We start from the raw sequence: 27,557 nt of genomic DNA, 5'->3' as shown, positions 1-27,557 counted from the left end.
GTAGGCAGGAAAATGGCAACCAGAATAACCTGTTCTGAGCGAAACTCCTCCCTACGCTCTGGCCCTATACAGTATGTGCATAGAAACAAGTTCAAGAATGTTGGGGACACTATAGGATTTGCTCATGACAAATGGGAACGGGAGGGTATGAATTCGCTGTGTGTAAACTCATATTGCATTTCTTGATTTATAATATTTTACCTTTGTTTTCCATTTGAAATGTTATGCTGGTCCTATTAGCCCTTAAAAAAGAAATAATCTCGAAGGCCTTTTTACCTGGTTAAATAAAGGTAGTATTACATTTTTGGATCAGCATTAGTTTTCATAATGTATCCATAATTTTACTTATCACCAGATTACAGCTGTCTAAGTCTAAATATCTAACATTTAAACGTCTGAATTCTCTTTGTAATTCGATACATCATATGGTAATTTACATTGTAGATCTGTTATTTTCAGCACAGGACAACATCACACAACTATACATCAGGCTTTAGAACAGACTTTCATCAGATCTGATCTACAGTATGGAGTATGGAGTAATAATTTATTCATCAAAATCGACCAATGATATATTACCATAAAATAATGAAGCTTATACCCTGTTTTGTCAGTGTACAGACACTGAATAGAAACCTTCATCTAAAACCATCTTCAGTGGAAATCACAAATACAACCGATAGAAACTCTTGTACTATATTGTGTGTACTCTGGGGACTGGCTTGAGAAGGCAGAAGGAATTAGAAATGAGAACGTGGAATATTCTGCCTGCCTTCCACGGCAACATACCTGCAAACTTCAAAGCTGCACCGCCATCCAAGTAGAACTGATCAATAGATTACACGCACGCAAGCACACACACACACACACACACACACACACACACACGCACGCACGCACGCACGCACGCACGCACGCACGCACGCAAGCGCGCGCACACACACACACACACACACACACACACACACACACACACACACACACACACACACACACACACACACACACACACACACACACACACACACACACACACACACACACACACACACACACACACACACACACACACACACACACACACACACACACACACAGGTTCCAGATGAGAGGAACTTCACTTGGTGATGTTTTTCTAGTGCAGATACTAAAATGGAAGCAAAATGGCATAAGTACACAGGGTTTAAGTGGATAAAGAATATAGTCCAGTGGGGCTAAAAGAGCATCAAATAAAATCAAACAAATAAAATGGAGAAGTTATGTTGAATGCAATGTTGGTTGTTGAGCAATGCCTCTTATATTAATGTGTTTCTTTTTGTGTGTCTGTGTCTGTGCACCTCCAGTGGGCTGGGTTACATACTGGGTTCCAGCGCCAAGGAAGCAGCAGGGGACTGGCATTGGGCTCTCAGGGTAAGAACATCACTATCATCACTCACTTGGTGCACTATAGGTCTATAGTACAGTATATACTGTATAAAGTAAAATCCTGAGTGTTAATTTAAGTCTACAAATGTAACCATTTGGTAAAACAGAGAGGTAGGTTTCATTTGGACGTTCTGTGCCCTGAAGCAACAGGATCAATGTCAGTCTTATTGAAAGAAGAAGAATTCAGTGCTTCCTCAACCTTCCTATATAGCGCCTTTAAGGTCTCTCTGCAAAGTAGCAGAGGATTGGGGGTAGGGTATAAATGTGTCCGGGCACAAAGAGACACTTGTTAGCGAATATTGGCTCAAAAGGGAGCTTGAAGAGCACTAAGCTGGAAATACCCAGATCTCTTTTAATCAACGGTTCATTTTAACTCTCTGGAGTAATTAATTTATTGAAAATAGCTAATAGGGCATTTTAACTAAGTAGAATTTCCTGAGTGGACTGCTTCTGGCTGTGGCACACACCAACGGCACACACACGTTGTAAAATTAGGTACATTAATCACTGTTGTCAGGACTTTTTTTTCTTGCGACAGTACCACCAATTAAAATGTAGTACTGCACCAAAAAAGAAGTCGTTAGCTATAAGAACAGGGCAGACAGTAGCAGATCTACATGCTCACAAGCTGTTGCACCGCAACACATTGTGAGCTTGTAGATCTGCCATTTCCAGTACATGGCAGACACCGTCGTACAAAGAAGTATAAATCAGGCTTAATGGATTGGGTGCCCTAACGCCAGGGCTCCACCGGACGCGTTGCGTCTCCGTCGCGTCGCGTCAAAAAACGCACCGGTTCAATTTTAATGCACGCGTCGCGTCTCCGTCAACGCGGGCTGTGTAGCCACCCTTCATTGATTAAAAAGGGAACATTCCCTGACGGTGACGGAGACGCGACGCTGACGCGCCCGGTGGAGCCCGGCCGTTAGACCCACTGACTGTATAGGCCCTCCTGGCTACTGAAAACAAATTATGGACTGACTGAAAATTAAAGGAGGATATTAAACATCCTCTGACGCTGCGGTAAGAGAGATTCCTGGACATGACAGCACGTTCGTTCGGCTTGAGGAAACAGGAAGTCAATTTCTCTGTGTTTTGGTGGAGCGTATCATAAAAACAAAGAGTTCCACGGCAGCCCACAATGACATTCCAATAAAACCCTAACCCACAATGACATTCCAATAAAACAATCCCCCCGTGCAGAAGGACCAATTAATCACCGGTGTGGTGCGGAGTGGGAGAAACATGAACACATGAAAGACTTTCTTAGCGGCAATATCCGGCTTTCAGGAAAAAACACTTGCAGCATTTTCCGTTTGTTTTTGCCCAGTCGTGTTCTGGCTACCTTCCTTTCTTTAGAGGAAATGTGGAGGGCAAGGTAGAACAGGGCATGTGTAAAAATGAGGAGTTGAAGAATGTTCTAATAAGCAAAGTCTGTAGGGAAATCTAATGGGGGGACGGGAGTGTTGGGGAAGTCCTGGGTTATAAAAATATATATGAAGGGGTCACCCTTACATCACATAATTAATATGAATATTGAAAATAATAAAATGAAAGAACTTGCAAGTGGAAAGTAGAGTCTGTGGAAAGCCTCATCACAGAACATGTATTGTCCTCGGCGAGAGGAGCTCGGTTTTCCAATGCACTAGAGGATATACACTACAAGATGTAGATTGCCCAAGCGGTAGACCTATTAAGTGCCACACTATCTTTGAAAGCCAGGGGGGAAACTGTGACACAATATACAAAAGCAAATTGTCTATGTTGGTGTAATGGTCACACCTGCAGGCAAGGTAAGAGCTAGGCGGACCGCGTTATGAGCCAAATCAGCCATAATTACTGTCTCTGAGAACCTGACAGCATAACATACAGTACGGCATTCTAACCTAAAACATGCACGCTTTCTCTCTCTCTCTCTCTCTCTCTCTCTCACACACACACACACACACACACACACACACACACACACACACACACACACACACACACACACACACACACACACACACACACACACACACACACACACACACACACACACACACACACACACACACACACACAGGCTGCATGGTGCATTAGCCTGGTTATGAATATAAATGTGCATTTACAAGACATAAAATATATTCAGTGGAATTTCATCTGACAGACAAAATTGGTTTTGCTTTCATTTGTAATGTGTATTATTCAAGCAATTTCTCTCCCACACAGCACTCTACCCATTCTCTGTCCGTATACTCTCTCTCTCTATCACACTGTATCTCTCTCTCACACTCTGTGTTCCATTGCATTCATACAGCTGTGATGTTCTCCATAGGTGTCCCCACTTCTGGGGATCACAGCTGGGACTCTGATCCTGGTCTTTGTGCCTGAGCCCAAGAGAGGCTGTGCTGATCAGCTTACAGGACGCTATAAGACCCGCAGCTCCTGGTGCAGTGACATGAAGGCCCTGGCCAAGAAGTAAGGCATTTGATCATGTTTGTTAACACGGTCAATATTATCTAGTGAGACAGACTGACTGACTGACTGACTGACTGACTGACTGACTGACTGACTGACTGACTGACTGACTGACTGACAGACAGACACTATAGCAAAAGAAAGTGTTCAAGATTGTATATTCCAAGATAATCTGCCATAATGCGGGTTGGTTTGGCTTGGTGTAACTGTGTGTGTGTGTGTGTGTGTGTGTGTGTGTGTGTGTGTGTGTGTGTGTGTGTGTGTGTGTGTGTGTGTGTGTGTGTGTGTGTGTGTGTGTGTGTGTGTGTGTGTGTCTTTTCCTGGCTAGTCGGAGCTATGTGTTCTCCTCCCTGGCGTCTGCAGCAGTATCGTTCGCTACAGGTGCGTTTGGTATGTGGATCCCTCTCTACCTTTATCGAGCCCAGGTGGTGCAGAAGACCGCAGAAGCCTGTAGTAAAGAAATTTGTAGCAGCAAGGACAGGTGAGAAACACAGTGCACCTAAACACCTAAACACAGTGCACCTAACAGTGCACCTAGCTACAGTTAATACTAACAAACGCAAATGTATCATCAATGTAAAATTCAAGCATCCTTGTCATTATCATACTATTTGTGCATTAGCTTTTAGGTATTCACATGCTACCTCTTCATTTGTGTGACATCTCACATCCTGGTCGAATATGTTTGAATGAACTCTAATACATGCATTTCTCATTCTCTCAACCCTGTTGTCTAGTCTGATCTTCGGGGCCATCACATGTGTAACAGGGCTGTTAGGGGTGGTGATTGGGGCGGCCACCACGCGACTGTGTCGCCAGAAGACGGAGAGAGCAGATCCACTTGTGTGTGCTGTCAGCATGCTCGGCTCCGCCATCTTCATTTGCCTCATCTTTGTGGTGGCCAAGAAGAGCATAGTAGGAGCTTATGTAAGGCTCTCTCTACGTCCACACACACACACACACACACACACACACACACACACACACACACACACACACACACACACACACACACACACACACACACACACACACACACACACACACACACACACACACACACACACACACACACACACACACACACACACACACACACACACACACACACACACACACACACACACTACTCAAACATGTATGATTTATAATTGTTAATTGTATTGCCAAGAATTGCCAAGAATCAGTAAAAGTCCCAAATAAAACTCGTCCCTCCGACGGGGTGCCATCTTTATATGATAATAATGGATTGGCCTGAGGTGTTATGCATTATAAGTGGCAACTAGGTAACCCAGTTTACAAGATATTGTCTAGTAAAAGCTCAGCAGGAAGGGTGCTGTAAATGCTCCCAACAGAAACAGGAGAAAGAGGCGAGACCTTTCCTCTTAGGCACTCAAGAAGAGTCTCTCTTACAGTACGTTGGATTGAGAGAACCTCTGGCTGATGTTTATTCCATGTCTGGCCAAAAGGGAAAGGGGTCAGGGGGTGTTTGCATGTCTAATTGCAATGGAAAGCAGGAAAAGGTGCAGCTTTAACAATCCTTGCCCCTCGAACAATGGAATGCAGCGTTTCGGACTCACTGGGCACACATTTTACACGCTTATCAAAAACAAAAGAAGTAGGAACTATCTTTCATCAACTTGGCTAATAATAACGTGATAAAGTTACTTTATCATGTTACTATGTTATTTAAAAGGTCAAGAAAATATTTCCCATGGATTGGATTGTTTGCAACAACAGACTTTCCTGTCCCGATGTGTGGCCAAGACCGCCCTTTACTTGGAAAGTCCTGTTCTCTGACATCAACAAGCACCAAAAGGTTTTAGGCAGGCAGTGCATGGTTTCACGTTGAGCTTAAAAATATATTTTACTATAGCACCTGCAACATTAAGCTTGTTTGATGGTGCATTAATATTCTTTATGCAGTCAGTATGGGATAAAGACCCGTTTTCCACCGGTTGGTTTGTGGTTCTTAGTCATGAGCATGAGCTCCGAAATTGGAACGTTAATTATGAATTGAGTGGGCAAAACCATGCCTTTATTAGATTGTTATCACCATGAAACTTACCCAGTTGATTACTTACACAAAGACAATGATTTATTGTATTACAAATTTTAAATATGCAAATTAGGCATTGTATAGGAAAACATGCAAAATATTTGAAAAAGCTACTACTGTGGAGGGGTTATCATATATTAATTTACTTACATTGATCCTATAAACAATTTAATTTAGGTATAGTTTTGCCCACTCAATTCATAATTAACGTTCCAATTTTGGACTAAGAACCAAAAAGACTGTGGGGAAAAGGGGTCAGAGTGTGACGAGAGAGAATAAGTCTCACTGTTTTACCTGTCACAATTATTTGATAGAGGTATTCGGAGTGGGGATGTAGTCTGGGAGTAGTTGTACTAGAACAACAAATTCTCTTGTACAAAAAAAGTGCATCACCAAAGATCTTATCTCACTATACAATCACAATCCCACATGGGGCACTGCTGTTTGACATATAGCCAGTCTGGCTTCAGACTATGCTACATACAGTATAGTATTGAATAACCTTACTGTACAGTGGACTGTAATGTGATCAACTTGGGTTTCACTGACAGATGTGTTACATTACACAGCATGACATGGCGGCAAATAGTCAGTGCCACTCTGTCTAGGCTAATTGACCCTCCACAGCTGTCGTCTAACTAACACATAGCTAGACGGAGGCAGGGTGGGCTTCTGTTCTCTAGGAGGCTGTGTAGGTCACAGCGTCTGCCTTGCAGCTCTGTGAACAGCCCTGTCTACAGCCTCACTGTCAGTCAAAGGCTGAGGTCATGCTGCTATGTGCAGGTATGGCACACTGATACCAGGGCTATTCCCCAGCCAGGAAGCACACATCCACCAGCAGTGTGAACCCATGCCAGGTCTAGCTATAGAGATAGATGAGATTCCATTGCAACCAAATCCCTCTGGGTCTTTTATTGAAAGTGGCCAAATCACCCTACCAGCTGCTCCTTGCTCTTGTTTTAGTTCGGATGTCAGGAGAAACCCATGTCTACATTATGCTGTATGTCAACTTCACTATGTTATCCAATATGTGTATATTTTCAATGTGTCAAATTCAAGACTTGCTATATCGGCCAGAATAATCAATCATTTGTGGAAACCATGTTGAATTAATTTTGTGTTACGGAATCTTGTTACTTGGATTTAGGAAATGTTCAAATGTTTCCACATTTGATTAAATGTGATTTATAAAGGGACATAAGTTCATATCATCCTGTGCTTCTTTTTTTTCCTACAAAGCCACAATTAAATCCTCAGTGTTAATGTATCCATTTGTATCTCAGAGTACACGAATAAGGTCTATTTGGTTCTATTTGTACACTCTCAGAGTTAAATGACTACTGAGGATTTGACCGTGTTGTGGGACCGAAATGGAGGTCTATACAGTACATGCAGTATAATTGGGCCATAGCATAATAGCATGTTTCCAAACCACAGTAATCAAAGAACTTTCATTCACCAGTGAATTCCCACAGACGGTAGCAACATCTGCAGCACAATTGCCTTCTGACTTAATGGCTTGTCGCCAATTCTGTGTGCAGTGAGCACATACAAATGCAATCAAATGGACCCTTATGGGTCCATTTGGTTACATTTGTACTCTCTCAGAGTTACAAGTGGATAAGTTAATACTTTACTGCATAGGCTGATCCTAATTACAACTAAAATGTGCAATATCCTCTTTTCTTCCTCAGGTCTGTATCTTCATAGGAGAAACGCTGCTGTTTCTGAACTGGGCCATCACAGCAGACATTTTAATGGTACGCACAGAGAACCTATACTTATCCCCTGGCCATTGGAAACTTCTGCAATACACTGTAACAAATGGCAGTCATCCCTTTAAGATGTAGCCTCTTATTTGGACTTGTGAAATGTGTGAGTGTGCAAGGAACCCTTGTATAGTTGGGGTGGAGTTGATAATTACCTCCTTTGACCCAGCTTGATGCATACACCACTCATGAAAATAAAAGGAAGGAGGCCCTTTCTTTTCTTTTTTTCAAGAGGCCAGTGTGTTTTTGTGTCTCAGTGTAAGAAGGGATGGGATAACAGCTCTTAAAAGGTTGCGTGAGCCAAATGAAATGAGACTTCCTGCGAAATCGGCCACACCGTAGCCAACTCCTTAATGTGCCATTTAGGATGGAGCCTGTGGTGAGGGAGCAGACTTGGACAGGCTGCCACAGAGGGCAAAGAGGATACATCAGTGACTCCATTCACTGATGTTTTAACTTTGACTGGCAGGCCTGTCTGCCCGGAAAGCATGCACACTGAAGTGTGATCATTGACGGGTAAATCTTTCACCTTGCCTACTCTGATTTCTTCTCACCTCTCTCTTCTCTCCCTGACAGTTTGTTGTCATCCCCACGCGGCGAGCAACGGCGATTGCCTTCCAGAGCTTCACCTCTCATCTCCTGGGTGATGCAGGGAGCCCTTACCTGATAGGCTTGGTAAGGCTTCTCTCTGCTCTAGACAGATCGAGCACCACATTGTTTCTCTTACAGACTATAAAAGCGAGCAAGATGTCGATTAACCCTGAGAGTATAAACGTTGTTACTTTGTATCTTCTCAGTGTTAAATTGACTCTTTGATTTACAGTATAGGAATACACGTGCAATTCACTCAAAGTCCTGTACCCTGTGGCCGGGCAATAGAATTTGTGCATATACGTCCCATTCTCACACACATGCACACACGCTTGCACACAGGAACACGCACACATGCCGAGGTATGATACCGATCTTGCATGCTATGAAAAGGAAGTTTAGCTAGAGTGGGACAGAGCTACCTGAGAGGCTTTTAGCACATGTCTCAGGAGGGAGAGCGAATAGCAGTCAGCCCACTTTATAGTAAAACATCCGCTGGTTAAGAGAGGCTGTGTGATTGGTCAGGCGGATAGAGAGAATGGTTCTTACTGGCATAGTAATGCTCTCAAGGTCACCTCATTCTCTGAATGTCCCCATGGGTCTCTTAAACTGCTCCCCGCCGCCCACCCACCCAAGAGCAGACAATAGCTGAGCTACACGACCCGTTTCACAATTTCAACAAACAAATACGGTACCCACCTCCGAACGTCAACGGGAATTCCTCTCATTCCATATACGAGAATATGAACATTCTCAGAGTTAAACAGTAACTCTGTGGAAGTTCTGAAGTACCTTTCCATGTACGTCATCTCTGACTCACACAATGCTTCCATGCCACAACTGAACTTGCTGCTGGGGGTACACTAGTGGTTGATGAGCCTGGACTTAGAACATAGAAATCCTTATGATACAAAGTGTTACAATAACAAGCTACAGTGGCGTGCACAGACATTTAGAGGGGCAGGTGCTCAAGTGAAAAAAGGGCACCTTGTGCAGCGCGTGGAACCGGCCGGTTGCCTTAATAGTGTGAGATCTATAGATTTTGGGGCATAAATAATATATTAGAAGCTTTTTTTTATCAAGAATTGATCAATGTCACCATGGTCTGTAAAAAGAAAAAGAAAAAGAAAAAAGGGGGTTCAAAAGGGCACATTGCTGTCCAGAGGGCAGGTGGTGCCCTCACTAAGCTGGAGTCAAGTTCCAACATGGATGTCAATAGAACGGGATTTCATTTAGTGTATAAGAACCCCTTGTGCTGTCTGACATTGTGCAAACACAAGACTTCCCTATTGACTTATGGCATATTTTACAATAAATTCAGAAGGAATATCCCGATCTTACAATGTCAAAGGGGCTAAAGACTAACTAAAGACAGTCAGAGTTGAGTGTGCGAGGCCATTAACCCATTTAGACCGTACGATCTGTGGGAACGTCATATCTAATCCAACCGACGGTTTACCAGAGTAAAGCGTAAAGCGGCCCTATCTGCGCGGCACCCCAAGCTGTTTTGAAAGAAATCCCGGCGCTGATTGTGTTAAAACTATCGTGATTTGGAGGTTTTGGAGCATTTGTCATGTTAATGACATATTTTGTTGTCAACAAAGCTAGATTGACAAAATCATTGTAATTGGCTAGTTAGAGGTAACCAGTTGTATGGTTCCAGTCCATAGCCTTGTGGAAAGCTTATTCCATAACCTTGAGGGATGATTGCGCTGTGATTATTCACAGTTGCCTGTGACCGATTTGAAGAAATTCAAGAATTTAGGTTCTTGACACGCACGCATGATCTCCTGACAGAGATAATTAGAGCTACCAGTCATGGCCTAATGGTTAGCTGGTCGCCATCGTCCTCTGCCTATCAACTCCCTGGCATAGATCTTGTGTGAGTGACACTCACACATGTCCCTCAAGCTCTCACCCTTTCACAAACCTCTGAACATAAAGGCCTAGAATGCACCAAGTGCGTCACCAGTGAGTCCTCTGTTCCCCAGCTGAGGTTTAGCAGCCCGGTGCGATGGACTTGACATGACGCACATCAAATGTGGGTGAGCACGCACGCACGCACGCATGCAGAGAAGGAAGGGAAGTGAATACCATTGTAGGAAAAGTAGACATCTTATTGCTTAGCAACCACAGAAGACAGCAGTGAGACAGCCTTTTGGTGCAGAATTAGATTTTTACATGTAGGCTACATGTTCCCCCAAATGTCACACTGGCACAAGATATACCGCAAACCAATATGGCCTTTGTCAGTTTTGTATTTGTCGATCCTGCATGTAGACATTAATCCAGGTGTCTTCTATAGCCTGCTACAAAACTGCCATCTCCTGTGGAAGTGGAAAAATGCTCATGCCATTTGAAATTCACCAGCACATTCACAGTCTCTTACTGTTGTCACGTAAAAAGCCTAATCTGTAGTCACTAATACTATGCGTAGGAAATAACTGATTTCCAGCCAAGAAAATCGTGGCATACATCCTCACTTTTTTCAGCAAGCGACTCTGTCCTGATGAGGTACAGTATAAATGGGCGTATAACCATTCCCCCGGGCGACACACACATAATGAACGAGTTCTGGGACACCGCCTGAAGGCAGAATCCACGAACAGTCTCCCTGCTTGCAGACTAATGAGACATGCACAGGTCAGCTCCAATACCTGATGTATTTTTAGCCAAGCCATTTTGTTGCTGTCGGGCAGAATCCTCGTATTTCAACTTTTTCCATTTTTTATCATCATTAAAAGAGTGACGCACTTGCACAAAAGTAGTGAAAGCTCAGCAAGCTGTAGATCTGTTCCTAAAATAATAATAAAAAAGGAACGTTTTGGACATACAAGGTTTTCACACAGCAGCAACGATTTGCAGCAGTGTGCAAGTGGCAGGCAGCGTATAGCGCATCAGAGCGTGCACACCTGATTGACTGACTTGTGCAAAGCTGTGCCACCCACACATAAATCTGTTGGACACGTTACCAGATTCTGTCTCACTTATGCATTTATATATACTGTACTCTCCACCGCCTTCCTCCATCTCCCTCTCTCTCTCTCGCACGCACACACGCATCCACATTTCCTCCCTCTAACCTTTGTCAGCAGTTTTGTTAAGTGTCCCTGTGGAAAGTCTCACTCTGCTGATGCCAACAGATAATCAATGCACTTCAGCCAGGGTGACCTACTGTATGTCCACTCTGCTACAAACAGAGAGGGAAAACCCCTCCATCCAACTGAGCACAATCCAGTATAATCTGCTGCACTGTTTCTCAAACAGTGGTTGACCACTAGTGGTCCATGGCATCATTACAGGTGGAAAAAAGGAATAAGATATGCACATCCCCACAGTTTTTAAATACGGTGCTGGACCCAAAAAATACTCAAATGAAGAAAAAAGTCTGCACACAATACTCCCCGTCCTCTCTTTATTCCAACCAAACAAACAACGTTTCGCCCCTCCGTTTGTTAAACAAACAAAAAAATGTTGTTTGGTTTCTTTCAGCGAGCAGGACTTTGTTCATGCAAAAAGGTTATTAGAATGAGTTTCAGTGGTTTTTATCCTATCAGTGATAGATAAAACAAGTTATTTGCATGCCTGGCTGAACATGCAGCCCCATCTCTCTCATCTCTGGAAGCCTAGCATCGTGTTAGAGTCCACTTTACACAATAGGAAATTGCGGCACGATGAAACGATAATGCGAATCAGTTGATGATTAGCTTGAATGAGTAACTTCATTTTCTTTCTCTTTGTGTGGGATGACTGGCTTTGCATGCATGCGAGCGTGTGGTGTGTGTGTGTGTGTGAGTGTGACTGTGTGTGACTGTGAGTGTGAGTGTGAGTGTGAGTGTGAGTGTGTGTGTGTGTGTGTGTGTGTGTGTGTGTGTGTAAACCGACCTCTTCAGACTCCATCTTAGCCCGTAGCACTTGCCCTAGCACTTGCCATTGCCCCGACGACCTTACAGGCGTACGCAAAGACTCAACTTATGTAACTTAGATAGCATTTTATGTAGACATAGCACTATATACTGTAGTATATATGCATAGTTCGTTATATAGTTATTCCACTGTAATATCATACGTAATTACGTATGATTCATGATGACTTTTTTCTGTATTTGATGTATTTTGTCTTATTATGTCTTTTGTTCCTGCTAAATGCCTAAATTGTGTTTGTGTTTGTGTTTGTGTGCGTGTGTGTGTGTGTGTGTGTGTGTGTGTGTGTGTGTGTGCGCTTGTGAATGTGAATGTGTGCTGTGTGCAGATTTCGGATTCCCTTCAGGAGAGCTATGCCATGTCGGTGCTGTGGCAGTTCCTGAGTCTGGGCTATGCCCTCATGCTCTGTCCCTTTGTCATCGTCCTGGGGGGGATGTTCTTCCTGGCTACTGCCCTGTTCTTCCTGGATGACAGGGAGAAGGCTGAGAAACAGTAAGTGACATCATTTGAACACGGCACATAACGAGCAAGAAATCTTTATTTACATTTTCTTTTCCGTTTTTCAACCTTACATTCTAGAATACTTCTGGATTAATAACAACTCTCTGCTGACTCCCAGCATCTGTCTGTATGAAACTGCAGACACAGCAGTAATGCAAGTCTTTGTTTTTCACAGAGAGAGAAAGAGATCAGGTGTAAAAAATAAAAACACCTTCTCAGGAGAATGCCATAGTCTTTTACTTTAATCGTGTGGAGGGTTTAGAGGTCCATCAGGGACAAACGGTCCAATAGCCGTACCAGTTCTGCAAGACTCTAGTCTACGAGGTCTCTTTGCCAATAGAAAGGCCAAGTCAGCTAAATGCATGCTGGAGCTGACACAAGCTATTCCAGCCAGCAAGCCATCCGTTTGGTTCAAGTGTGCTTTCTTAAGTCTTTTATGAGCTACTGTGCCACTCCTCCTATATGCAGGCATTCATATTCTCCTCTTTTACATACCAAAACACAACCCAGGAGGGTATGTCATGCATGTCATGCCTTTAAAAGGCTAAAACAAACATCATCATCCTGTCAGACGGTGAGGCATAAATAACCCCCCAGCCCCATTTTTATCACATTGACGGACTCCCTTGGTGCTATGGCTCTCATAAATGGCTTCCTTCCTGTTGAGGATATAAGGGACATTTTTAGACAGGGTGGCAATCTGATGTCTGCAGTTACAGTATCTGTCCTCGCCCTCACAGGGCTGGTCAGTGGTCGGTTCCCATGATGAAACTCCCCAAAGACAGGGTGCTGCAGATTGACAGGAATGAGCGAAATTTGCATATTTGTGTGCGCATCACATGTTAATACAGGCCTATATATGGTACAGATGGCAGAACCTGCAGATGTATAACAACATACGCTGCCATCTTTTGTGGAAACCATTAACCTCTCCCTGTCAGAGGATTTAATGCATATCATTCTAGGAACAAAGCTATTATCCACACAGTTAACATAGGCCTCTCCTGTGTGTTATTAATATACAGTCTAGCAGCCTGTAGCAGGGTTCATAGCTAAGTTACACCACCATGCACACCACTACTAATATACAGTCTAGCAGCCTGTAGCAGGGTTCATAGCTAAGTTACACCACCATGCACACCACTACTAAGCCAAACTGGGGCTGCGTTTGGGACCAGTCCAGGAAAGGGAGGAAGAAAGGCGGAACAGTGATAAAAAGTCACACTCTTGCTATCATGCCAGTAATAGATACCAGTCTGTGGTTCAATGTGTGGTTCAATGTATGCGACCACATTATTGCCCAGTGTGGGCGTATGGCACATGTTCACTCAAACTACGCATGTCCAACCACAGGCTTTTCCTTCACGTTACAAAGGACGAGGCTAATAGATAAGCTCTTGCAGTTAAAAACAGTATAATACAGTATACGAGGTGGGGGTGGAATTAACTTTAGTACAGTACGGTACTTGAAATCGCATGTCTTTAGACTTTAGTTTGGATGATTATACTGCTCCACATGAAAAATAAATCCATCAACCAAATTAATCCTTATACCACGTGGGGGGATTGAAGGAAGCAAGTACTGATACAGAACTACATTTAAAGCTGCAATGATCCATAACTTTTATGTCCCATCTGGTATTTGAACCCTGGTCCTCTGTATGGGAAACCAAAAGCCCAGGAGCGATGCATGACAGCACTACTTGTCAACCAGTGGGTGTCCTAGCTACCCAACAACTGGGATAAACAGTTTTCAGATCTGGTCTAGTGAGAATGAGCAGATACGGATATAACCTGTACTCCCAAAAATAATTCCCACAGAAACCAGGGACAGCATAGTGGGGCATCATAGGCTATTGCCATGGCCTACTCACAAATCTCTGAAATCTTATGAATCCAGCAAGTTTCTTCAAAAATGCATCTTGGTATACTTCATTTGTTATGCCCATGTTGTATTCGAACTTGTAGCAATTGGCGACAAATAGCTACTTGATTCAGCATTCATGTTCTTGGTTAAAATAAAATGTTATTCATTAAAAAGACCCGGATTGCATATTTATTATAATGCCTAAGGAGTTTTACCTCAATATGGTTTTCAATGAATAAGAATTACTAGCGTACTAATTCTATAAAGGGCATTTAGTATACTTTTCCTTGAACAAAGGCCTTGTGTACTTCCACCTCCATGTAGCAGACTACCAAAACACACAGGTTCATTATACACCACCCTGGATGACATGTAGGTATTGCAACAGTGAACATACTGTTTCATGGCTAAGCACTCGCCAGTCACACAGTAGAAATACAACACTGGTTTCTTAATTTAAATGCCTCTCATCAGAGGCAGAACTAGAGCAGGACTTTGTCCCGATGAAGAAGGAGCCTCTGCTAACATTTCCATCGTAGCAGCTCTTATGTAACAACATTCGAACAGCGCTGCAGGGACTAAGAAAGATGACAACACAAACAACTACATAAAAGTGGGGTTATTCTACGACTGTGATATTTATAGCCTCCATTCACGCTCTGCAGGCCCTGATTAACAAATTTGCCCCGACTTCACGTATGCAGCTTTTCTCCTATGAGTGCGTCCTCAGATATTCAGAGCTATTTATAAAAGGCACAGAGCAGAATAAGTTACTCACTGGAGCACGCCTGTCTATTTCCAGCCTTCAAGACTGCTTTATTATTCCTAGGTTGTTAGATTTTTTCTTTTTTGGACGACTGCGTGCCAATAATAGCTCAGGTTCAGTGCATATTCCCCACAAGCATACAACATACACATGCACACACACACACACACACACAGACGCATACACAAACATGTTTTTATTCCTTATTTGAATCCACAACATGTATATTAATGTATTTATATTAAAAACCGTGGTGTAAAGAAAAAAAAGAAAAACATCAGGTGTATTGGGATGCTTCATGCTAATTAAACTATTCTGTTTAATCGCTCTCCCTCACACGCACACGCACACACGTACACACGCACGCGCATCCAGTACATATTTACATGTATATACAATATACATGCATGTATTTACGGTCTGATCCTTTGACCTGGCATGACATAGCACATGAGCCATAAGCCCAATTTATACTTTGTCATATGACTGTCGCATGCCAATGACTGTCGCTCGGTTAACAACTGACTTGTTGATGAAGGAGGGTGAAGATAACAATAATGTGTAATTCTTAACTCTATTCTTTCTTTCATGTTTCCAGGTTGAGCCTGATGACACAACAGCCCTCAGTCAAGGTATGACCAGGTAATTTGAATTCAATTAACGTCTCTCCTGCTTAAGTCATTTTATAGAGACATCACATACAGTATAGAGTCCCTAAAAACTACTAAACCCTGTTGATAGAGAACACTTTCATCAAGACAGACCCTTTAATCATGACAAAGTAAACATCAAAGGTGAAATGCATGATGGGTTGATCCATTCCACAGTTCAGTTCCGGGTTCCATTGTGTTTATGCTGTCTGTCTGGGTCATTGTTGGAGTAGTGATTTGATGGCATTTTATCAAGACCCAGTTGCCTTCCCGCCTTCCTCTTCTTATCAGAGTCTCACACACATTGCAGAACCTTTGTCGCTAATCATTAACGGAGGTGAAAAAAATAGGGAAACGGTTGCTGGTATGCCAGCCAGCTATGTACAACAGGACAATAGGGGGGTTACTGTAGAGAGCTGTGTGTGCTAACAACAACAAGATTAAACCCTGACTCCATGATTGCAAGGACAAGATGTTTGTTGTGAATAGCTGGTTGAGGTTATCATGTTTGACCAAGGTCAAGAAGGTCGATTCATTACTTATCTGGGTTTCAAGGATGTTTGTCTAAATATTATCAGAATGAACTCCTTATAAAATAGGTCACAGACATTTCTATCACTGGGTTTATCATCACCACTTACTCATACATGTCCCACAGTATGTCCTTTTCTTCTTGGCAAAGATTGTCCAAAGATGTAAACCAGCCCCCTCACCCCACCCATGCACCCATATACATGTAGGCCTACATTTTCTTTAAATTGTAAAGGATATAAAGCATTTAATGCATAACAATGTGGTCATTATCCAAAATGATGATAAGAAATCTTGATTTTGTACAAAGAAGCAAATCAAAAGGATAAAGTCCAGTAAAACCCTAGCAATTCCAAATAACAATTCTAAACACCTTATATTAAGTGTGTTGTGATTACCATTTTGGACCTCAGTGCTCCCACGTTGGAGTGGTATCCCTGGAGGGTATGGGTTTGCGTGAGAAAGACAGGTAAAATGACATAAATGACAAATGCTGTTCTGGATGATTTGGGCTTCAGCCATGCAGTAAAAAGAAAATGTTGCTGATGGAAGTCCCTGAAGATCCTTAAAAGGGGATGACCGCAGGCTCTTAAGGATGACAGTGTCATCATTTGTGACAGGCTGACATTAGCATGCTAAGCAAATGACAGCTGACATGACAGGCTCCTGCATGGCTGTCCCAGGTCTCATGTTTCAGTCCATGACTGGCATTCTGGGTGTTCAGCCTCTGGGTTTTCATCAGCCCTCTGAATCCGTCACATCCCATAACACAATGTTCTCTGTGCTACTGGGGTGGTTAATTACAGATAACAGTGATTACAACTACAGGGGGGTCAGAGTGTGTCAGAATGTCTACTCAAAGGTGGACAATAAAGGCGTTCCACGCTGATGCATTCTCAGCACTTTGAAGGGCTTTGAAGGCTCAACCAGGCAATGTTAAACGAGAGCCAGAGGCTTTTCTCGCCAAGGCTGACTCACTTGGTCCACACAGATCGATATAGGTCATGGTTGCCCTACACTACAGCTATAGCGGTACAACATTGTTTTAATTTGAACAGCACCCTGTGGGAGGTGAAATCTGCCGACACACAAGCCGCTGGTGTCGACTGTGGTGTTGGTTCTGAGGGTTGTTTTTTAATCGTGGTGAGAGTGACTCAACGCAGACCCGTAAATAAACCAGAGGAGGGAAGACATGAGAGAGAGCGGTAGAGGAAAAAAATAACATAAAAGAAATGGACAACAAGTCAGGAAAAGAATAGCGAGAGAGAGGAAGTAATCGTACACAACTGTGATGCATTTCAAGCATTCATGTGTGGTGTGATGGACATCAGATAGACTCACATCTAATTAACTTCCACCTCTGAGGTAACAGGCCTTCGCTGTCCACTCGGCGAAGAGACACCCCACCCCCTAAAGGTCTCGTGAACTAGATTCAATCCCCAAGTCGGAGGCCTTCAGAAGGTCTGCATGAGATTCAAATGGGGGTTCATGACACCGCATCTTAACGAGCAAGCCACTTTTAAGCCCTATACATCACACAACAAAGAGTGAAACTAGGTGATCTACAAACTCACAGGGCATTTCATGGTGACACGTTGTGATATATAACAACATGCCCAAAATATGGATGCCAAAAGTAGCAGTAGTCAATCAGCCACCTTTTCCTGCATTACTGTGCGGGAGGAGTCATGTGGCAGGAGGAAGGAGTCATGTGGCAGATAGGGGAGGAGTCATGTGGCAGATAGGACTGTCCTTAATCCTCTGCTGTCAGAACGTAAAAAACATTCAATTTGTTTATACAGCTGCAGTGGTGCAATTGTTTCTCTGATCTTTTATCATTCAACAAAAAGCTCTCGTCTGGCAGCGCCGGGAGTTTACAGTATGTTGCGCGCTTTACAGCACTAACCACAAACCCCTAATGTGAACTGTGTGGCATATAGTAGACATAAGGCTGTCTCTTTCAAATCCTCCTTTTTCAATAGGAGGGCGAAGCAGGAAGAGCCAACTCAATGCTTTCGAAGATGTACCTATTGTATAGTTTTGTTTTCCAATCCATTTTCTTTAATCCATGTGGTCTCTATCCATGCCAGTATGCTAAACCAACCAAACCTATGGCAGTGTCGTATGTTCAGGTCAGCCTTGTTCAGTCATGACTTGTATCGTCTCAGTCACAAGCCACTGCAAGTCAGTTTGTTATTATGCTGGCATTGGCACCAGCTTCCACTATCAAAGCATGTTGAACTCCATTTGTTATTATGCTGGCATTGGCACCAGTTTAATTCAAGTTTGGCCCATGAAAACATCATTGAGGTTATTCCCAGCTCTGATTAATTCATGAAGAAATTAGTCAATGGATCCCTCTCCAGTGATTATGCAAACAAAAGACATTGTTCTATAAAAACAATCATCTAATCCTCTTATTATTAATAAAACCATCTAATTACTCTTGTTTATTTCCCAGAGCGGCGGCTTCTGCTTCTTTGGGACGCGGGCGCCGGTGCGTGTGTGCACACGCATTTGTGTGTGCAGTACATGCTTGTGACTCCATGCGTCCATATGCGTTTATTTATATGAAATGCATGTGTTCTTAGGTGTGTTCATAATACACGAACGAGTGAGACGTTAGCTCGGAATGGCACACTGCCAAGCGCCCTTCGCTAATCCTATTGTAGCAGCAGCAGATTGTGTACTGAAGCATCCAGGGCAGAGTGGTTCCACTTTAATGACAGAGCACAACAACTCCTGGAACATCTCTCTGATTCAATCTAAAGACATCTCAGCCACTGCCTCAAATGCACTAAAAACAAACAACTTACAATTGATTCCTTGTGGCACTACATCCAGGTTTTTTTTTCCTCATTAAAGGCCCAATCCACAAGCCCAAAACAATGTCATTCTCTCACCCCTAGCTCTGTCATGAATCATGTACAACTATTATATGGCCTCAGTCACACTTTGTTAAAATAAACCCCCTTTCGTAAATAAATACGGCTTACTGTATATTATCATATTATAAAAATCCTTGATCAGCACATCCTAAGATTTCAGCAATTCCATGTTGCTTCTGCGTTACAGATAGAGAGGATAACCACATAGGAAGATTGTAGTGTGGTGGTATGTTGGCCAGGCTGGTCTGAACAGATGGCAAAGGGGCTCTCCACCACAACATTAATTACATGACAATGTCCTGTTGGGAAGGCAGGCTCTAATATCTCTCTCTCTCTCTCCCTCTCTCTCTCTCTCTCTCTCCTCTCTCTCTCTCTCTCTCCCCCCAGGTGACCTCCACGTGAGGGGCCATCCTACAGCGGCAACTGAACTCTATGAATAAGCATGACAGTAAGGACAATAAGCTGTGGGGGACAGCTGATCTACTTGACCTGATCCAAGCCAGCCATCTAGTTTCCTCCTTGTGGTCATCATAAGAATCATCCTCATCCTGGCTGATGCTTTCAGAAGCTTGTTTGTAGCTGGAAAGAGGAAGCGTCTGGCTCCTCCATAACCACTTAAGCCCTATTGAAAAGCATTTTCTATAGCCAATCTACAACCTCACGACGTGTCATAATGTGACGTGTTATGAGCTTGCATATCAGCTGTTTTTGAAAATCTTTTAAAAAGTTTCACCTATAGCAACAAGAATAGGGAGGCCAGGGTTTAAAGTGGCTAAAGACACCTCTAAATCCTGGGCAGGCACACAGCAGCGTGTTGCGGCCAAGTGACAGCTGGTGTCCTCCTCGTCACCTCTGTCTGCCAGGATCCTCACTGAACCATCCGGGGGCGAGTGGCCCCTTCCAATGCCATACTACTGAATGCTGACCACGAACTTGTCCTGTCCGATGGTCAGTACTGTTTGTCTTTCTGTCTGTTGCATTGGCTGTCTACCTGCACCAAGTGCCATAGCGTCATTACATTCCTTCACAGACTTTGCACTGACCGCTGGCCACCTCTCATGGCATCTTAGCCATGTTTACATGCACACAGCAATCTAATAATTGCCCTCACAGTGATTACAAGGAAGATTTGATTACGTCGTTTACAGCTATTTTGAAGACACAGCTTCTAGAAATACTCCTGTTTGAGGCGGTCTTTAGATTACAAACAACTTTGGTCCTTTCTGTATAGAAAGATAATTCTGAGAATGTCAACAAATGGTGCAGTAGTCTGCATCTTAATTAGGATATAAACGTAATAAAACAAATATATTACATATTAAGACGTTTACATCAACCATGTCTAAATTGCAGTTATCTCATAAACACCCTAATGTTTAAACTATTGGTGTGTATGTAAACATAGGAAAGAAATAGCCAAAAAGTGTTAATGTCTAAAGGTCAGTGAATCAGCCTTAAGACTTGGAGACTTTCACATTTAACAGTGCATGTTTTGTTGATCCCATTATGTACATATATTTTTAGCACTCATCAATGCAGACAGAGAACACATCAGTAAGAGACTTCTGCACATTATTTCTCACAAGGTTTCTTGTGAATTTGTTTTTCTTATTTTAATTCTGTGTGAGGTTAAAATTTGAAACTGGAGGTTTGCTGCCTACGATTGTTTAGGCAATTTAGGAATGACACTGGATCATGTTTTATAACTTATAATGTATATATCGTTTTCCCCGAAAGATGTAATGCTTTGGTTTAGGCCATTTTAAGATGTACAGTATTTAGTCTTTGTCTGCGTACTAGAGAAGCAATACAAGGAACTAAATGTTGGTGAAACCAACCTTCCATCCACACTGACTTATCAGTGAGCTGTGTTCCCCTTTAAAGGATAGCTCTGTGTTGGCTGGTTTTAGATTTCTGGACAACAGAACACCCTCATATAGACTAGTAGAGTCATTTTTAATGATGGATTCTAATCCCTGTTGGTTACAATAGCAAGCATTGTGAACATTGGCCACTTCCCCTCGAAACTGTAGCTATCTCATTCCTTGGAGTGGAAGAAAGGGTCCCTTGAAAAGAGCTGGTGTCACGGTCATCAGGTTATTTGAGAACTCAAAACCGACAGGACCGGGAAATTTGGCACCAGGGTAGACTGATTTTCTTTTTTAATCAGTGATAAAAGATAAGCAAGGGCAAGGAAACCCACTGAAACACAAACGCAATTAACAGAAGTCACGACAGCCAGAGAGAGAAAGACATTTGAAGCTTGGAGTTAAGGTATTAATCAGTCTATGCAGCGTCATATTTGTGGTTATGCAAACTCAATGCAATCTCCTGCAACAAAATACTCAGTGGGGAAGGCTATAGTTGTCAATCAATGTCAATCAAAAATGTAATAAATAATAGTAATAGTAATATTGAATTAATTCACAATTAAACACAATCTGAAGGGATGCAAAAAAAACTATTTTGTACCATGTCACACTTAATACCACTAAAGGTTTGGATTTGGAAAAAAGGGAACGTAATGGACCTACGAAAAGCCTGTGAGAAAGGATGATAGAATGAACTTAGTAGAGATACGAAGGGAGGCTTTGAGATAGTTCTTGTAGCATTGGTGTGTGAGTGTGACTCTTGACTCATGCTAGCTGTGTGGGCTGTGTGTCCTTGTTGCCAGATAATTCGCTTTAGCTTCTATCCAACAATGTGGAGCTCTTCTGAATGTGATTCTGTCCGACCTAATTTGTTTACGCACCTACGTCCTTTTAATGAATTAAGCTTCTTATCGTTTCTTTTACGGATTATCTTTGCCTTTTCTTTTTACCAAATGAGTTTTTATAAAATAAAGTAAAAATACACTAGATATATATATATAGCTATATCATGCAGCAATTTTAATATATTGTAAATGATCGCTTGGATGCAATGTATTTATTTGTTTCTTATAATGAAGAATCTGTAAAGGGAAGTTTAAGATTTAAGTATAGTACAATTTGTTGTTTGTGTTTGGGTTTATAAATGCCTGTATGTTCATCTTATTGTATCACAATGAAACAACACAAAACCTTTTTACATCACTAAGATCCGTCATGTTTACTGTGATCATGAATTGGGCATCTCATACCTATAGGAACATGTAAACACACACACACACACACACACACACACACACACACACACACACACACACACACACACACACACACACACACACACACACACACACACACACACACACACACACACACACACACACACACACACACACACACACACACACACACACACAATTCCAATGTGATTTTGAGACAAATGTATTGATTGCTTTAAGGCACAACTTTACTGCATTTATTCTGTTTGTTTTGTCCCACTTAAGAACATATGAAACTATTTTGTTTTTTGCACGCTTAATGATCAGGGATTTGTTTTAACCATTGACTAGTATCCACTTCACCACCTCTGGCATAGATAGAGGACTGACTCATCATGCTCACAGTAAGTGCCGACATTCTATCATTACCATCCGAAGGGGAAGTTGGCTCTGGTCAGAAGGGTCATGAATGGATTTTCACCTTGCCAAATTTATGTACATGTAATTCTATATGAATAATCACTGACGTGATGTATTGAGAATGTGCTCTTTCTTGTCATACAAGAACCATGTATAAAGAAACCTATTTCTGATGTTGAGCAGAAAACAGAGGTTTTATTTTTATTTTTTAGAGCAAGTGAACACAAGACAATACAAGTAAAAAAATAAAAAAAAAGTTGTTACAATATTATTCTAGAGCTGAACTGTGATCCTCCCTTGGGGGGTTGGTATAAAATGTACATATCTATGTAAATGATCAAATAAAGTTATTTAATGAATTCATTCCACTGTGTAGCCTCATTTGGTCTGTGTCATATTTATTTTGAAGGAAATTTGTTGTCTCCCCAGGACCCAAACTTACAAAAATACCACTTTAGCCCGCTGAAAACATAGATCACGTATATAAGCTTTAGTCTGGCCCCCCGCCGAACACGTAGCCTACGTGATAAAGGTCTTTATATTCTTTAATCCATGTTTTGATCCGATCGAGTCGACAGCCGAGGTCTGTTAGCATGCTAGTGTCGAGTGTAACACTGGACGGCACCATCTTAAGCCCTATTTAACAGTGAGACTGTAGATCTGCTATTTCACTGAAAGAAAGAGAGGATATTTAAGTTGTGACCCATAAGAATGGGTCTGCGACCGAAGAATGGGTTCCGACCCACTGTTTGGAAAACACTGGATGAACACATTAGGAACACATTAGGATGAACACATTAGGATTAGAACACATTAGGAACACATTAGGATGAACACATTAGGATGAACACATTAGGATGCACAGATCTATGTTAAATTGTGATCTATATTAGGATCTTAATGTTAAATTGTGATCTATCTTAGGATCTTAATGTTAATAAATTGTGAATCAGAGCTGAGATTACACAAAAATGCAGGTCATGGATCATCCAACTAATTAGTCTCTAAATGGTAAATGGTGCATTTATATAGCGCCTGTTATGTATACAAATCCGGCGACCAGGATCAATTTGTTGGAAATATTTTAAGATAAGGGAAGACTCGAAGACCTTGTTGCATATAAAATGCAGAAGGGACAATTAATGATTTACTAATGATAAAAAGGACTGTATAATACTGTATTACTGAGCTGCAACAGAGCTGAAACTATAAAACTGTAAAAATACTTTTCTAAGGTAATCAGAGTACAAATAAATACTCAGCACCACAAATCTAGGCAGAGAGCCTCTAACAATTGGCAAAAATGGTTATTAAACCATTTAGAAGATAAAGTTGAGAATTAGCTTTAACAGGAATACTATCAATATCCAAATGTTACCTTAAGCAGGAAATACTCTTTAGAAAAATACCTTTAAATACCCAATAGAAAAGATGAGACCACCAGGAAGAAGGATTGTCCAGTCAGAGCATATGGTTTTGTCGATTCATTTTCAGTTCAGAGAGCACAGGACAGATCCCACATACAGCCAAATTACAAAATGTCTCTCCCTCGTGCCACAAAATGGACACGGTATATATAGATATTGTAATCAGATAGAATACGCTACAACCAAAGGATGATTCACTGTCACTTCCTGTCCAAACCAGGAAGCATAATGTATGGGATATGTAGTTAATCACGTAAATGTAGTTCATAATTCAAGTTAATGCCAAACCAGCTAACGTAACTAGGAGACAACTTGTCTGCTCTGGCAAAGCACCAAGGCCGAATAACAGGGTGTTTTCCACAGAAAGGCAGACACTCGGGAAACAACAATTCTTTATCTTACTCGCTGACTGGGGGAGAATTAATACTTATCTGCAGGCTGGGCAGAAATGAGATGTAACTTAGTGGGATACAGGGCATGAAAAATACATGGTCATTGGGAACATGGAAACTTCCATCCACAAAATAACAGATCTACAATAACTCAAAATTATCCATCAGCGCCTTGGGTGCTTTACAGAGATTGTGTATTACATTCACCCATTCACACACACATTCATACACCGATGCCGGAGGAAACCATGCAAGCTACCAACCAATCGGGTTCAGAGTCTTACTCAAGGACACTTCGACACTAACTCTGGGGGAGCCCGGGATCGAACTAACCATCCGGTTACTCTACCCCTGAGCCACTGCCGCCGTCTCTGAATTATTCTGCAGTGTATTCTTTTCCGAAATGCATCACTAAACAGGTGCAATGGCATGATATTCTTTTTTACAGTAAATCCTATAGAAATATTCTTCATGTTGTATCAAGGGAAACAACCCAGGCACATCAATGGGGTAATATTGTAGGTCACTGTTTCCCAAAAACTGGTCGGAACCCATTTGTGGGACGTGGACACATTTTTATGGGTCACTGTAGTAAACATCACTTAATATTATGTTTCCTACATTCATACTATTATTTTAAAACGTTTTCATGAATTAAAAACAAATTCAATGATTTTTCAAAAAAAGAAATACAGAAATAATCAAAGAAATTACATAAATAAAGTTTAAGAAGTAGTGAAAATAGCCGATCTACAAGCTCTGTGGATCTGCTATGTTTTACTAGTTTGGAAATCACTGTTCTACAACATTGTCCTTGTTCTTATTTAAACAGAAAAAAAGAAGCAAATGCCCATGCAGTCAAAAGAATCATATGGTCCATTCCTCAACAATAGTGTGATGATGGCTTTGAGTAATGATAGGTTAATGTTATGATATTCATGCTGCATCATCCAACCTGAATAAGAGCTATACCAGCACATATTTTCTCTCTCTCTCTCTGTGTGTGTGTGTGTGTGTGTGTGTGTGTGTGTGTGTGTGTGTGTGTGTGTGTGTGTGTGTGTGTGTGTGTGTGTGTGTGTGTGTGTGTGTGTGTGTGTGTGTGTGTGTGTGTGTGTGTGTGTGTGTGTGTGTGTGTGTGTGTGTGTGCGCGCACACACACGTGCAAAACATATCCACGATATTTGCACTGCAACTTTCAGTAAATGCAAGGTGTAGAAATGTGATATGAGACTAGTAAGGCCAAAGAAGATGAATGGAAGAAGGTAATGTATAGACTCTTTCACAACACACTAGGGTGCTGAACTCTGGTTGCCTATGAACCCATGTTTTTTTCTCTATTTCTGGATGGACTCACAAAGGCTGGATTTTTATCATGTTGAGAGAAGAGCGGGCCTTAGTTCGTCTGTGAATGAAGTAGTTTATTGTTCAGGGGCAGTCAGGCAGGCGGGGTTGTGTAAGGCTCAATCTGTAAAATAATGCTGCAGTCCCCAACTCACTGACACAACACAGACTCGTCAACTAGACACAGAGCTCCATCCATGGGTGTGGTTGTAATGAGAAAACATAATATTTACCTTCACAGGAAACAAGGAAGTTCAAATCTAAAGGATGTCAGTGTGGTGAGGTTCATTAGAAGAGGCAGAATTACCTCACATGGAGGCTGATGGCACTAATGGACTTGTCTATGAGAGGGATATGCTAACTTAAAGCTTAAGTATACATTAGCTTTGGCTAAAGAATTTCTGAAAGAAAAAAAAAAGGCGCAAGGTAGGACCTTTAATTAGGCAGGGCTGAGACGTCCTTCTGCCAAATATTGACCAAAAACCTTTGTTGAGAGTTAAGGAAGAGTAGTGGGCTCAGAGGAAACTAACGGTGAAGAACGGATGCACTATTCGCTGGATAAACTAAACTAAAGCATCCAATATACCCATTTCCCACAGTTAGACCAGTATCTGGCCTAGATGTTCCAATAATTGTAAAAGTCAACACACCTAGTCATGCAGCAGACAGGAAACATTGGGGCGTAGACAGGAAAGGGGGAGCATTTCTAACAAGCCATGGAAATTCCATTTGCACTTTACCACTTCAAATCACAGAGGGCGGACCATTTAACATACATTCAATTTACATTACAAATAGCTGCTGTTGAATTACAACAGTATCTACAAACTGTTCAGAAACTATTTTAAGATTTAACATAGAATCTACAAACAACATGCTAGAGTAGTCTTTGAATAAGTGTCATGGACGGTGAACCTCTGGTAACATGAAACTTACTCAGTACTTCATGTAGCATCAGATATAAGATGGTCTCATATTTACAGGGCCATGTTGAAAATAAGTGTTTAATTATGCTTTCTCATAATGAATTCTGGGTGGACTACATCTTATGATGAACTGTTATTCTGTGCCCAAACCAATCATTCAATGTTATTTATATAATGCCAATTTGTTTCAAGACACTTAATAGACAATTCATCCAATTCACCCATGAGCAAGCACTTGGACTGACAGCGGCAAGGAAAACTCCCCTTTAACGCACATAAACCTCAAGCAGAAACTGGCTCTAGGTGGAATGCTTGTGTTGGTCATGTAATTTGTATATTTCTGGCTTTCTGCAGTGCACATAAAATAACACATTTTGAGGCTGGAATAGTTGCTAGTGTAGTAACAGGTCTACAATTAAGAACTCGACATTACATTTACAAAGGCTTTCTCCCTACAGTTTTGGCCTTATATACGTACTTGATGAATAATATAACCTAATATAACCTCCCTAGCCAGAGACTACTGAGAAGA

General features: G+C 41.8%; 1 protein-coding gene across 2 annotated transcripts in view; it reads left to right on the top strand.

The window, feature by feature from the left end:
* Window positions 1-23,298, top strand: part of spns2 (SPNS lysolipid transporter 2, sphingosine-1-phosphate) — a 70,923-nt gene extending 47,625 nt beyond the window's left edge. The window contains exons 5-13 of one of the 2 annotated variants that reach the window (XM_079508440.1): window positions 1,344-1,410; window positions 3,743-3,885; window positions 4,214-4,366; window positions 4,623-4,812; window positions 7,639-7,704; window positions 8,290-8,388; window positions 12,557-12,720; window positions 15,961-15,994; window positions 19,819-23,298. In XM_079508440.1, the coding sequence (XP_079364566.1) occupies window positions 1,344-1,410; window positions 3,743-3,885; window positions 4,214-4,366; window positions 4,623-4,812; window positions 7,639-7,704; window positions 8,290-8,388; window positions 12,557-12,720; window positions 15,961-15,994; window positions 19,819-19,833 (931 nt within the window). In that variant the 3' untranslated portion in view covers window positions 19,834-23,298. Of the gene's footprint in view, window positions 1-1,343; window positions 1,411-3,742; window positions 3,886-4,213; window positions 4,367-4,622; window positions 4,813-7,638; window positions 7,705-8,289; window positions 8,389-12,556; window positions 12,721-15,960; window positions 16,005-19,818 lie in introns of both variants that reach the window. The other variant, XM_079508441.1, reaches the window with a different exon arrangement.
* The last annotated feature ends 4,259 nt before the right edge of the window (window positions 23,299-27,557 follow it).

This window comes from Electrona antarctica (assembly GCF_951216825.1).
Source record: "Electrona antarctica genome assembly, chromosome: 8".
Lineage (NCBI taxonomy): Eukaryota > Metazoa > Chordata > Actinopteri > Myctophiformes > Myctophidae > Electrona > Electrona antarctica.
Note: the sequence above shows the minus strand (reverse complement) of the source record. Positions and strands in the feature narration are given on the sequence as shown.